General features: G+C 40.3%; 1 protein-coding gene across 3 annotated transcripts in view; it reads right to left on the bottom strand.

The window, feature by feature from the left end:
* Positions 1-12,934, bottom strand: part of RSRC1 (arginine and serine rich coiled-coil 1) — a 365,671-nt gene that overhangs the window by 208,801 nt on the left and 143,936 nt on the right. For all 3 annotated transcript variants that reach the window (XM_039488069.1, XM_039488067.1, XM_039488068.1), the window contains one exon: positions 1,178-1,214. In XM_039488069.1, the coding sequence (XP_039344003.1) occupies positions 1,178-1,214 (37 nt within the window). The remainder of the gene's footprint in view (positions 1-1,177; positions 1,215-12,934) is intronic.

Genomic DNA, 12,934 nt, shown 5'->3' on the forward strand with positions numbered 1-12,934 from the left:
AAAGGAATGAAACATTTAAAAAAAAAAAAACCTAGCATGCAAGATCCATTTCTCAACTACTATAATATTTAGACATAACCAACTAGTTCAATTACATGCAGATTCAGAATACAAGTAGGGATGGAGTTCTTGTCCCACAAAAAGAAAAGAGAGTTGACAACTGTGCCATACATGGTCCATGTCCTCTCTCTCCTGGAAATACACAGGAAGAGCGTGGTCCCCAAGCTTCTACAAAACTCATACTTTCCTAAATGGTTACCCACATTCGAGAATGTGAACATGCATGGGGAAATGATCAGCAATTGCTAAAAATTACTTGCATTCAGCAGTGATAATTACATCCTTTTATGGTTCATGACAGAGAACAGTATAAATCGTTTTCTGTATACCTAAATGAAGACTTAAATCTCAAAAGTTCTCACACTGTATTTAGAGAAGAGAGTGTACTATTGAACATTTAGATATAACCATCATCCAGCCAATGACTTAAAATGATCCATTTACATGAAATGCTTAGTGTTCTGCTGATCACTGACTTTAATATACTAATCTTGATGAATTTTGCACTTGTAATAATACTGGATTTTCAGTTTTGATCAACTGATTAGTTTTTAATGCTATGTATGTCTTGCTTTCACTTGTGGTTTGAATATGTTTACTTAAACCAAAAAATATTTTGCATCTCAATTATTATTTTATATTGTACAACTGAATGGAATTTAAATCAATACATTATTCATAAGGAAAAGACAACAGAAAAAACAAAGCTGTGCACTTCTTTCAAAGACTTCAGATTACTAAAACATACCATATTTATGCATGCAATATTTGATTTTTAAAAAAAAACAAACAGAAGTTTGTTGTTTTTAGATCAGGATATGCCAAAAATCCAACACCAAACAATTTTTGTTTATAATTAAGGCAATCATCAATCCAAGGATTGTAGTCCATTTTATTTCATCTCTACATCAAAAAAAGTAATTTAAAAAAATTAAAATTCCCTTGAAACCATAAGATAAATGAAAATGGAAGTGCCTTCACATAATAACAGTGAGCTGACCCTCTGGGAAATGGTTGACTTTCTCAATTCAAGGTATTCAAAGCTCATTCAAAAGTGTTCATTTGGAATGCAGATATCAAAGATGATGCAAATGTTCAAGAGAAAATTAGAACTTACCAGATGTTCTAATCCAGTTTTGATGTTTCCAGAGTCCCTATAACACAAGAACAGAAGTTGTAAATAGTTGCTAAACCCTTGTCTATAATGATTTTTGTTTAACCCAAAAAATGTCAAAAGAAAGTCATGTAAATTCTTGACTATCTTTCTAATGTTCTTAACTTTTACATCTTAACTATTAAAAACACAAGGGAAAAAAAGTCTCATTAAAGCCAAGATTATTTACCTACTTAAACTCCAAAATTTTACTTTCCTTACAATTGTTATAACCCAGGAACCCCAGATCCTACTAATCCAGGGGGTCGCAAGGTTATTATGTGGGGGTCATGAGCCACCCAACTCTGAATGCAGCGCCGCTGCCAGCAGCAGCAGAGAAGTAAGGGTGGCAATGGAGAGCTAAGTCTGATGTGAAAAGTGATATTGGCCAAGTTTCTTCACACCCCAATATTAAACAGTAACTATTTTTTTAAAAAACTTTTCTGCTTATAACAATATTTCAACAAAATGTGTTTTAGTCTTAATTGAAAAGCAGTGAGAAAAGGTAAATTCATTTTAAACAATAGGGTTGTGAATTTAGCATTTAAAAAAAGTTAAATATAAGAAATGTGTTTTAACTTATAAGAGGTTTGCTGTGTGAAAGGGGTCACCAATACAAAAAGTTTGAGAACCACTGTACTAATCCAAAAAAATGTTTTATACATAAAGCACCAGTACTTCATAGAAAAATTAAAAATAACAAATACAAAATTTAGTACTATCACATCAAAATCTATGTGCACTGCCTGTCTGAGCTCCCTCTACCAGAACTTTGTTAACAAATGTTCTGAGAGTTCACAAACAAGGGAGATAATGAATTAATTGCACATTAACTAACTAGATGATGGCAGGGATGCTAGAACTTTAAATATTTCTGTTCATATCAGTTGCAAAACTCTAATGCATAGATAGAAAAAATAAGGAAAAAACACACAAAAATACAAAAATTGGAAGGTTGCAAAGAAGGACAAATGAAAAACTGAAGACACTAAGGCAAGGAAAATGTAGACTGAAAACTTAATCTTTAATGCACACTGCTGAGCACAGATACAGTGCAAGTTTGCCAAGCTGGACAAGAATAAACAATTTGCCCAGCTGAGTGAAGTGAACAGGATAAAATGCCTTCTCTCTGGCACTTCCAAAAAAACTCAGTGATAACAGCCAGTTTCTGCTTTCATAGATTCAACATTAAAACTGTTTCTAAACTTAACTATCCCTTTCTGTTGATGTTGCAATCATGTCAAATAGAAAAAAATGACCTTCCAAGCAATTAATTCCTGGATCATATAACAGTGTTTACCTATGTGTAGAATATTCTTTTTCAACAATTACGCAGACATATAAAACCAGAAATGGCAATACAAACCAAAAAAAACCCTCATTCCTCTGAAATGATAAACATCAGCTCTTTCTATTTTGCTAACTAGCAAAATATTAAAAAAAACAGGTTTAAAGAGTTACAAATACAAAAATATTGAAGGAAATGTGATTTTAAATGCATCCAACCTAATGTTACTTTTGAATACTCCAGTAATTATGCAATCTCCTTTTATTTAAGACATTTCTACATTATCTAGTTTCTAGCATTTGACATTACGTTAGTCACACAAAAATCACAAATTTTAATATACAAAGCTAATTTTGTATTCCTTTTTGTTAATTATTTGGTGTTAATAATGTTAGGCTCTTTTATATGAAACTAAAGTATTACTTTATAATTTTGACAAAGCTTTCAGTAAGTATACTAAGTATACTTAGTCTCTTCAAATTCATCTGAAATGAAGTCACAGAAAAGGTGGACTTCTCTTATACTATTTTTTTTATAACCAAAACTTCCTATACAAGTTCATATATTATTTAGATAAAAATGAAGTCCTGTATATTTTTTCTGTGGTGCTAAAGATCCTAATGAACTTAATTTACTGAGAAGCAGGATCCAAGACACTGATGTAGGAAGCTTCCAGCTAACGGTATAAAATCTGCCCTCTTTAGTGGTCTGTCTCCTGTGCTGTCCCTGTCATGACTTCATCAATATTTGTGCAACTCCGCTTGCCCTGTGCTGAAAGCAGACTTAATTCAATTATAGGTCTCAAAACTGATAAAATGGTCCTGAAGTGGAAAATGGGAAGAGATTATTGGCAAATGAATAAAGATTTGTATCGACCTAACACACAAGAGTACAGCAGGGTTTTGTGGGAGGGGGGGTTGTTATTTTTTTCAAATCGTTCTGTCTTAAGTCTTCTGGGAACAGTGAGTTTCCCTTCCCCTCATGCAGCACATCGATTTCTGAATTAGACTGCAATATTAAATAATTAATATACTTGCCATGATTGATGTTTTGCATTAGTTGAATATTAGGTTATCAATCAAAATCCACTTGGTTTAATGTAATAATATTGAAAAAGTGTCACTGGCTGTTCATCCAATTTGTAGTTGAGGCAGCACAGATAGTAATATTGGTGTAACACAAGGCTCTAAAGCAGGAAATGCAGTGGTTGAACATACATAAGGCAAACATTATGAAACTAACTAGGACAAGGCTGAGGTTGTCCTAAATAAACCATGTGGCACCTGTCAGTTTCAATGTAAGCATCTTACCAGCCAGAGGACGCCATGTATCAATCATACAATGACATCTAGTAAAAATGTAGCTAAGACAAAATTATCTTTGTTGTTCAAAAATGTATTCCTTTAGGTAATAAGACGACACTACTACAACCAATGTTGTACTCTAAATATCGTATTATAAAAAATCTGGAACAGTTGCTAAATCGTAGTCACAATACCCTTTAAAATGACTACCAAAACATTAACTCACCTAAGATTTTAATAGAATACATTATCCTTTTTAACACTGTAAATGGCGACAAGAGCTGTTTTATGCACAGCCTCAGATTCAGAGTTTAAAAGGAGCTGTGCAAGAACACATAGCTAATATTAATTTCATATTCACCAATAATATTTAGCTTTCCAGAAATTTCATTCATTTTTTCCACACTACACTCTCCCCACAATATACACATTTGCCTTTCAAACTATTAGTCTACAAAGTACAACAACATTTAATTTTTATGTTTGTTGGATACAATACTTATTTGTAATTTTACTTCTCTTGTCCCTTTACATCAGCTCTGGAGTTGTGATTTTCCTCTATTATGAATTTCTACTGTAAAGAGCTATTTTAAAAAGCTTACATTAAAGACAGTAAGCACAGCACTCAAACTAGTCCCAAGGTGAAGTTAGGTGAGGAAAACATTACAGCTGAACTAAATTTGAATCGTGGCCATGAGAGATCTGTAATAACAAGCCAGGAATTCAATGAGGCAAGTGTAGCCATCTTTGGATTACTTGAAACCACAATGTAGGTACCTAATTGAGTTCATGTTAACTTATTATTGAAAGTTTATGGAACAAAGAAACAGGTTATATCAGTTGATATTTGTTGAAAACACTGATTTACACCTACACATATATTGACATATTGTATATACTCGATCATAAGCTGGTTCGTTTATAAGCCGACCCCCACAAGATAGATAAGTAAAAATGGAAAATGTTTATGACTTGTTCATAAGACGACCCTATAATTCAGGGGTCAGCAAACTGGGAGTGAAGGCTGATATGGGGAGATGGAGACTGGGAGCTGGGTGATGGAGACAGGAAATAAAGGAGAGAGTAATGTGTGTGGCAAGAACTGAGATCAGATGAAGAGCTGGGGAGGGAAACAGACTTGTTGGTGGGGAGGAATGGTAGGGAAGTAGGTGGGGCACAGGGGAGACAAATCTGATGGGGTGCAGGGGAAGAATTGACTGGCTAGCCAAAGAGGCCAGGACAAAGAGTAGAGGGAAAGGGGAGCTTAAATCGGATGAGGAGCCTGGTGAGGGAGACTAGACTGGATGAAGAGCTAGTGAGGTGTGGGGGTGACTAGAGGCCAGGATTGTGGGTACAGAGATTAAACAAGGAGCAGGAAGGAAAGGAATTGGAACTGGCTGAGCAAGATTAAGGGGTGACTTGACTACTATATGTAAAGTACCTACACACGGAACAAATATTTGATAATGGGTTTTACAATCTAGCAGAGAAAGGCATAACTCCACTCCATCCAATGGCTGGAAGTTGAATCTAGACAAATTCAGACAGGAAAAAAAGGCATACATTTTTAACAATGACTGTAATTAACCATTGGAGCAATTTACCAAGGATTGTGGTGGATTCTCTATAACTGGCTATTCTTAAACCATGCCTGGACATTTTGCTAAAAGAAAAGCTCTAGGAATTACTTTGGGGAAGTTTTATGGGCTGTGTTATAAAAGAGGTCAGAACAGATGATCACAATAGTCCCTTGTGGCCTTGGAATCAATGAATCTAAGATGCCTGGGGAAAAGAGGCTGGGGGTTATGGGAGAACTATGACTGGCTGGGCAAAGAGCCTATCCTTGGAAAAGGTTTACCCTTCCCCCAAACAAGAGGTGCGGTATGCTGAATGCTTGTTATCCTGTGACTGATCAACCCCAACACAGAAGGGACCATATTTCAGTAGTGCTGTGCATTTATAATGTTTCAAGTATTTTGGGATCCCTGCAATGAAAGGTATTGTATAAGAGGGTATATTTTATGACCTCACTCATATTTAACAATTTGGGCATAGAAGCAGATTTCTGGCCAATACTGTATTAAAAAACCTTCTTCCCAGAGAAATCTCTAGAAGTAAAGGATCATAATAAAAACTGACTAGAGCATGTACTAGTACGCTGGGCCCAGGAGATCATGTTCACTGGGGCCATACTCCCTCCCATTTAATTTCATCTACACAGATGTTAGATGTTTTTGGGGGCCCCCTCAACTCAGGGTTGCAGTACCCCTTTTCCCCCCGCTCTCATCAGCCCCACCTGTACCTTAATTAGGCATGAAATTATTTTATTTGGTAAGAAGAAAAGTCTAGAATAAAGGTCTCGATATTATTTCTCCTTAGCAAAGGGTAGTTTGGTTATGCCAGACTGGAAAAAGACATTTCTTCAGCCCCCAACTCAGATATAGTAAAGCATCTACTTCTGTGTCATTCCCTTGCATAGCCGTTAAAATCACATTTCTTTTCCCCTTCTCTGCTCTGAATGAAGAGCCCAGTATCAGTTATCATGCACAGTCCTATTTGGTGTCATATTATTCAATTCTGCAAAGCACTTGGAAATTTTTGTATTCCAGATGCTACAGTGAAACCTAATAAAAACACCCACCCAATGGACTGCTTTACTTCTGGCCATTGTAATGACTGGGTGCGTACTGCAATGCAATTAATACTGAGGTAGTTTCACAGCAGCCGTGTTTTCACTGACCACTAAGTAAGGTGATGATGGTTAGTCTCTGATTGTTAGCACGTTTATGTTATATTTTTAAATAAACAGTATAAAAAACAAGAGGGGAAACAAAAATATGTATGAAGTCTGAGTTTAATATATGCTGTTGTTCAAGTCAATATTAGCAAATGTCTTGCATATCATTCATTATCAAGATGGACACACAGCAGTCCAGTCCTAGTCTCTCAATTACATGCTGAAATCATTATTGACTAATTCTTGAAACTTTGATTATGTCCTTGGTGACTAAATTTCTCTGCAGTAGCTTTGTGACTAGAATACCAGGTAGCATACAATTAACCAAAGCCAGGGCTATAATGAATTGACATTTGCAGTTAAATTTCAAATAACTACAATAATATCTGCTATTACTGCATCACCAAATTTGACTTAGCTAGGATGAGTGTATATAGTCATCAAAACTAGGCATTAAATTGCAGAACCAGTAACCTGATTTCAACATAACAGACTATTGGCATACTCCTTACCACTGACACATTATTGTAAGAAGCCCTGAAATCTTTGGCCCTCATTAGCACTTCATTACTGTCTTTAAACACACACAATGGGAGCTGGGGGGCAGTGCCTGCAGGCAAGAGCCACAAGAAGGATTATTATGCCCCAAAACAGTAGAAGAAATAGATACCTCTACAGGGAAATTTGTCAGGAAGGTACGCTCTCCAAAATACATATACAGATATAGATCTGGAATTGAACTCAGATTGGGAAAAAAATATTTGAACAAGTAGTATTTATTTATAGTATTTAACATTAATGCATTTTATCACTTCAATATAGCTACCCCGATCTGTGTCCTAAATAACTGTGAACAATGTAGGATGACCAGATAGGAAGTGTAAAAAATTGGGACAGGGGATGGGGTAATAGGTCCCTATATAAGAAAAAGTCCCCAAAAATCAGGACTGTCCCTATAAAATCGGGACATCTGGACACCCTAGAACAATGTTCAAGACAAAAAATTTTGCTAAAGGCCTTGTCCCACACAACATGGTAGCTGATGACATTCTCAGGTGGGGCAAAGGGTTGGCAAGGCATCAATATCAGTAATGAACTCAAACTCCTTACCCCAGACCACTCTGGGGGTACGTCTACACTACGGGACTATTCCGAATTTGCATAAACCGGTTTTGTAAAACAGATTTTATAAAATCGAGTGCGCGCGGCCACACTAAACACATTAAATCGGTGGTGTGCGTCCATGTCGTCAGGCTAGCGCCGATTTCTGGAGCGTTGCACTGTGGTAGCTATTTCTCCTATATCATAGTTCCATACCCCCCCCCCCCCCCCTGGAACTTCCCGTTGATGATCTGATGGGGGCAAAAAAAAAAATTGTCGCGGTGGGTGGTTCTGGGTAAATGTCGTCACCTTCAGTCTGGGAAAAGCAAGCAAAGGCAGACGCTTTTTTTTTTTTCCCTTTTTTCCCCTGGCAGATGCTGGCATATGCATGGAGGCAATCATGGAGCTTGTTTGCCTCACTCACCGTCCTCATGTGTATGCCGACGCAGAGGCGCGCAGAGCAGCGCTACACAGCAGAAGCATGCTTTTGCTTTTGCAGCAGAGATGATTACTAGCCATATTGCACCATCACCATACTTCATCCAATTGGAATTGAGGATGATGATGATGGCTAGTAGTTTTGTACCATTTGCAGCTGCTGCCCTGCCCTGGTCAATCAGCCAGGGGGCGCAAAAGCCAAGTGCATACTAGCCATATTGTCCCTTCGTTTGTACCATTGGCTGCTGTCATACATGTGCCCCTGGATCAGCCAGCAGGCAAAAAAAAAAAAATGAAAATAATGAGGAATCCTCCCTCCCTCTCCTAATAGAATCTGTGCTGCCTAATATAGGCAAGTGTAGGCAAGTAAGAGTGTCCTGCCTGCTGCCTGAAGAGATGTCAATGTAATTATTAATTATATGTTTATGGTGCTGCTCCACCACAACTCCCCCTTCCCCACTTCCCCTTTCCCTTCCTTTCTTCCCATGTCCCTTGTTGTCACTGAGTGTGTAATGAATAATGAAATAATAAGATAATAAGACAAGTGAGAAAACAGTGAGAATGAAGTGTGGAATGACTGTGAGCAGCTGGAGAGAGCTAGGAGACAGGACAAGGAGAGGAGAGCAGCATCAGGAGAGAGAAGCCCTGCCAGGGCAAGGGCCTTTAGCATTGATGAATGGGGCTGATGGGCTCAGCCCCCTGATGCTATGCTGAGGATTTGATAGCCATCATGCACCATCCATCCATCAGAAAAACACCATCCACCAAAATAAAAAGGGGGGCCAGCACCAGGCGATAGCGCCAACATCAGCTGTCCTGATTCAGATGGATGACATTTCATCATTTTTTGATCATTTTTTATGCTGATGATGATGCTGATGATGATGATGGATTTATTTTTTTGATTCATCAGCCGCAGATCAAGTGAGGATGTTATGTAGTGCATGTGCTGCTGCTATCGCGCAGCATTGCAGCATTCAGTAAAATATAAAAAAGAAGAAGAGAGTCAGGAGAGGTGGGTTTGGGGGGGGGGGGGGGGGGGGGTGGGGGTGGGGGTGGGGGTGACCTGGCCTGACTGAGTTGGGCACTGTGTTTGACTTGAGAATTTTTTTGATTCAGCCAGAATGCAGATAATTTCAGGAGGCAAGGCTGTGGATAACAGATCAGTCCCAGTCCACTCCAGTCCATTCATTCTTTGGCTTTTGCGCTGCTCCCGCTGCCTGGCGCTGCAGTCCTGCTATTGAGTCTGCTGTGGCGCTGTTTAAAAGAGATTTTAGCTGATAGATTGCGGACGGGATAGAACGATGATTTGCCCGCCGCCTGCATCCATCAGCATTTTGCGCGAGGGAGCTTTTTTTTTTTTTTTTTTATTTTGATTCCGTGCGTTTCGGAGCCGCGCGTGAAATGATCAATCGGGCAAAAAGGCTGGCAAAATATTCAAAAGTTCCTTTTTGGCTCCTTTTTCACTTTGAGTTCACACTGCGGTCCGTCGGTCACTGGTGGTGCGGCCCTGCACAGCGGTCACCACTCATAGCCATCGAGCGTCGACAATCCCATACCACTAACCGAATACTCGATATTAGGATATACTCACTTTAGGGAGCTCAGAAAGCTATTAAAAGATATTAAAAAGCCTGTGCTAATGTAGAATCGATATAATAAGCCTGGTTTAAACTTCTTTCTTAAAAGCGATTCGCTACGCTGCAAACCAGGCAAGAAAAACGCTGGGACTTGACATAAGTGTTAAAGGAACCAGAAGGATTTTCCCCTGCTCTGCTGCTACAGGGCTACACCAAGAGAAGGTTCGATTGCCAGCTATCCTCACAATAACATCAAAAGGATTTTGAACAATTAGCTTCCCAGCTCCTAAATCATCCCTAAAGAAAGGAGAATGGATGCAGCAGACCCCACCACTAGCCCCATGAAGACCTCAAGAATTAGACTAGGGGTTCTCAAACTTGGGGTTGGGAGGTTATTACATGGAGGGGTCGCAAGCTGTCAGCCTCTAGCATTTATAATGGTGTTAAATATATAAAAAAGTGTTTTTAATTTATAAGGGGGTCGCACTCAGAGGCTTGCTTTGTGAAAGGGGTCACCGGTAAAAAAGTTTGAGAACCAATGAATTAGAGCCTCCGATTACTGACAAGGACGTCAGGATGAGGTGGAGATGGGGGCACAGAACCAAATCCCAGAAGATGATTCAAAATTAACTAGAAAGGGAAATCTGTGACTTAAGGGAGAGGGCAAGGGATGTTTTTGCATCCTTCCTCCATGTAAGCAATGCATGGTTTTAAAGAGTGCATTGTTTTAAGTTTAAGAGAAGAGAGGAGAAGGTGTATAAGCACAGGTGAGGCTCCCCCTTCAGGTCTTAAGTAGATGAACTTGCAGTGACCTGGAATGAGGAGAGTGGCTCTTCATTACAGCGTAGATATTTATTTTGCATTAGCTTGTGCATGCTAAGTAATTTATGCCAAATCAGCATAAATTACTTACTGTATATGTGCAGCATGCAAATTTATCCTGAAACAAATTAGTGGATTAAAGTTAAGTGTCTGTATGTAAAACTTTAAAACAATTTGCCCCACTATCCCACTCCCACCAAGTTTGCATCTTATTGCGATGAATGAGCTTAGCAACGAAGTGTCAGCAGAGTGCTGGCTGGAAAAGCAGGAGCCTCCAGTACTGTAGCTAAAGGCAGGAAGAGACTTAAACCACAATGCATGGACTAACCATGACAAGGAGACAAAAGAGCCTCCCCTAAGATTACATCTACACTGTACACATTTTGCAACAGCATGTAGGGTACGTGTAGCCACCCACCACAATGAAAATAGGCTGTGTTCACAGGGCAGTGTGTAGATACACGTCAATGAAACGCTCTGGCAGAGCCTTTCCCCATTGGAGTCTTTTACTGCAGAGAGCAAAGGCTCTGGCAGCTCCACACTGCTGGAGACTCCCTGCTTGAGGGAAAGACTCCTACAGCAGGGACCTGCAAGCCAGCAGGAGTCCTTCCCTAGAGTGGGAAAATGCTTGGGCAGCAGGGAGCTGCCACAGTCTTATCCCACTGCTAGAGCCCTTCCATTCAGAAAAGAAAGGCTCAAACAGCTAGTAGGCAGCAGGAAACTACTCTGCTAAAAATATCAGTGCAAATAGCAAGGCACTGCTTGGGCAATCAGAGAATCAAGTAGGGTACATACCCACATAGTTCAGGAGTGCCTTTATTCTGCTCACCTAAGCAGTGCCTCACTATCTACACCACTATTTATACCCATGCTAGAGGAGCATGTAGTGTATGTACTCTACACACCACCAAAAGGAATGTGCAATGTCAATGTACCTTAAATTAGACTGGGTTACAATTCCAACTTTTGATCATGCAGTGTGCCGTCCCTTAGTGTACTCCTGAGGGAATTCTGTGCCAATACATTAAAAATTCTGCGCACACACAAAAATAAAAATTCTGTGAATAACATTTCAAAATTCTGCATATTTTATTTGTCAATAATGTGGAGGCTCCAGCATGGCAGTGGGGAGCACAGGCCACTGGCTGCACGGAGGGGGGAGATCACCTTGCAGCCTCTCTCTCCCTGTCCCGGGACATGGACTCGGCAGTGAGGCTGCACCCAGCCCTGGGCCTGCCTCAGAAACCCTAACCTGCCCCTCCATGCCACGCGCACCAAGATAGCAAGCGAGAGGGACAGAGTCTCACACAGACGCCAAGCCCTGGCCCCTGATCCAGGTGTGGGACAGGCAGGCTCAGCCCAGCAGGATCTAAGTGTGGGGGGGCTTAGTGTCGGGCAATCTGGGTGCAGACACCTTTGGGGGAAGTGCGGTCCAGATATGGGAAAGATCTAGATGCACAGGAATTCGGAGGGTTCTGGATGCTGGGGAATTGGACTCTGTAGAGGGGCTCAGGTGATGGTGGGGGGGGGCGTGTCTGGGTGTGGAGAGATGGGACTCAGCAGGGGGGTCTGAGTGCTCGGGGAGTTGTGCTTGGGGGGTGCAGCTGGTTGGGGCTTCCTGGGGTGGGGGCCAGGTGCGGGGGGGCTCATCAGGGTGAGGGTTCAAGTGCAAGGAGCTCAGCAGGGGTTGATCCGGTTACAGGGTTTCTGAGCTGGAGAAGTGAGTTTCACTGGGGGGAAGGTGGGTCTGGGTATTGGCGGGAGGGGGTGCACGCAGCGGGGGATCTGGATGCAGGGAGGCTGGCTCTGGATGCAGAGAGAGGGGCTCAGCAGAGGTCCGGATGCAGGGGGGCATGTGACCACTCTTGTGGCTTCCCTTTACTTCCTTGTCAGAAAGTCATTTTTCTGTGGGGAAGCAAAGAAATCTGCAGGGGAAATGAACTCTCTGTGTGCATGCAGTGGCACAGAATTCCCCCACGAGTATCAGTAACATGGTGTCAGCACAACTCCTGTGCTATCATTACACCTTATGTCATTGATAACAATGTTGACATTGATGAGTAATACTGTTAATATACATAATCAAAAGAATAACTTTGCGAAGCTTAAATTTTATACAAAACATGCCACGTTTAATAAACATTTTACCAATCTACTCATAGCAAAGAATCACACACATTTCATACCTCAGATTGCTCTAAGTTTTTAAAAAGGAAACTGAAGAAAACAGACTGTAGAAAATTTTAAGTCAAATGGCACTTTTAAATATCATAACTAACCTTACAGTATGTTTTATCACCACAAACTGCAACAGGAAATTCAAGCAATGCCTAAATCACAATAAACACTTGCAACTGATCTTATAACTCAAAACAGACTTTTTATAGACCTTTTTAATGCCTGTTGAAATGGAAATCCTGGTGCAACCTAATTATAACGGTGCTACCACCC

The sequence above is a fragment of the Mauremys reevesii genome, linkage group 9 (assembly GCF_016161935.1).
Source record: "Mauremys reevesii isolate NIE-2019 linkage group 9, ASM1616193v1, whole genome shotgun sequence".
NCBI classification, from domain to species: domain Eukaryota; kingdom Metazoa; phylum Chordata; order Testudines; family Geoemydidae; genus Mauremys; species Mauremys reevesii.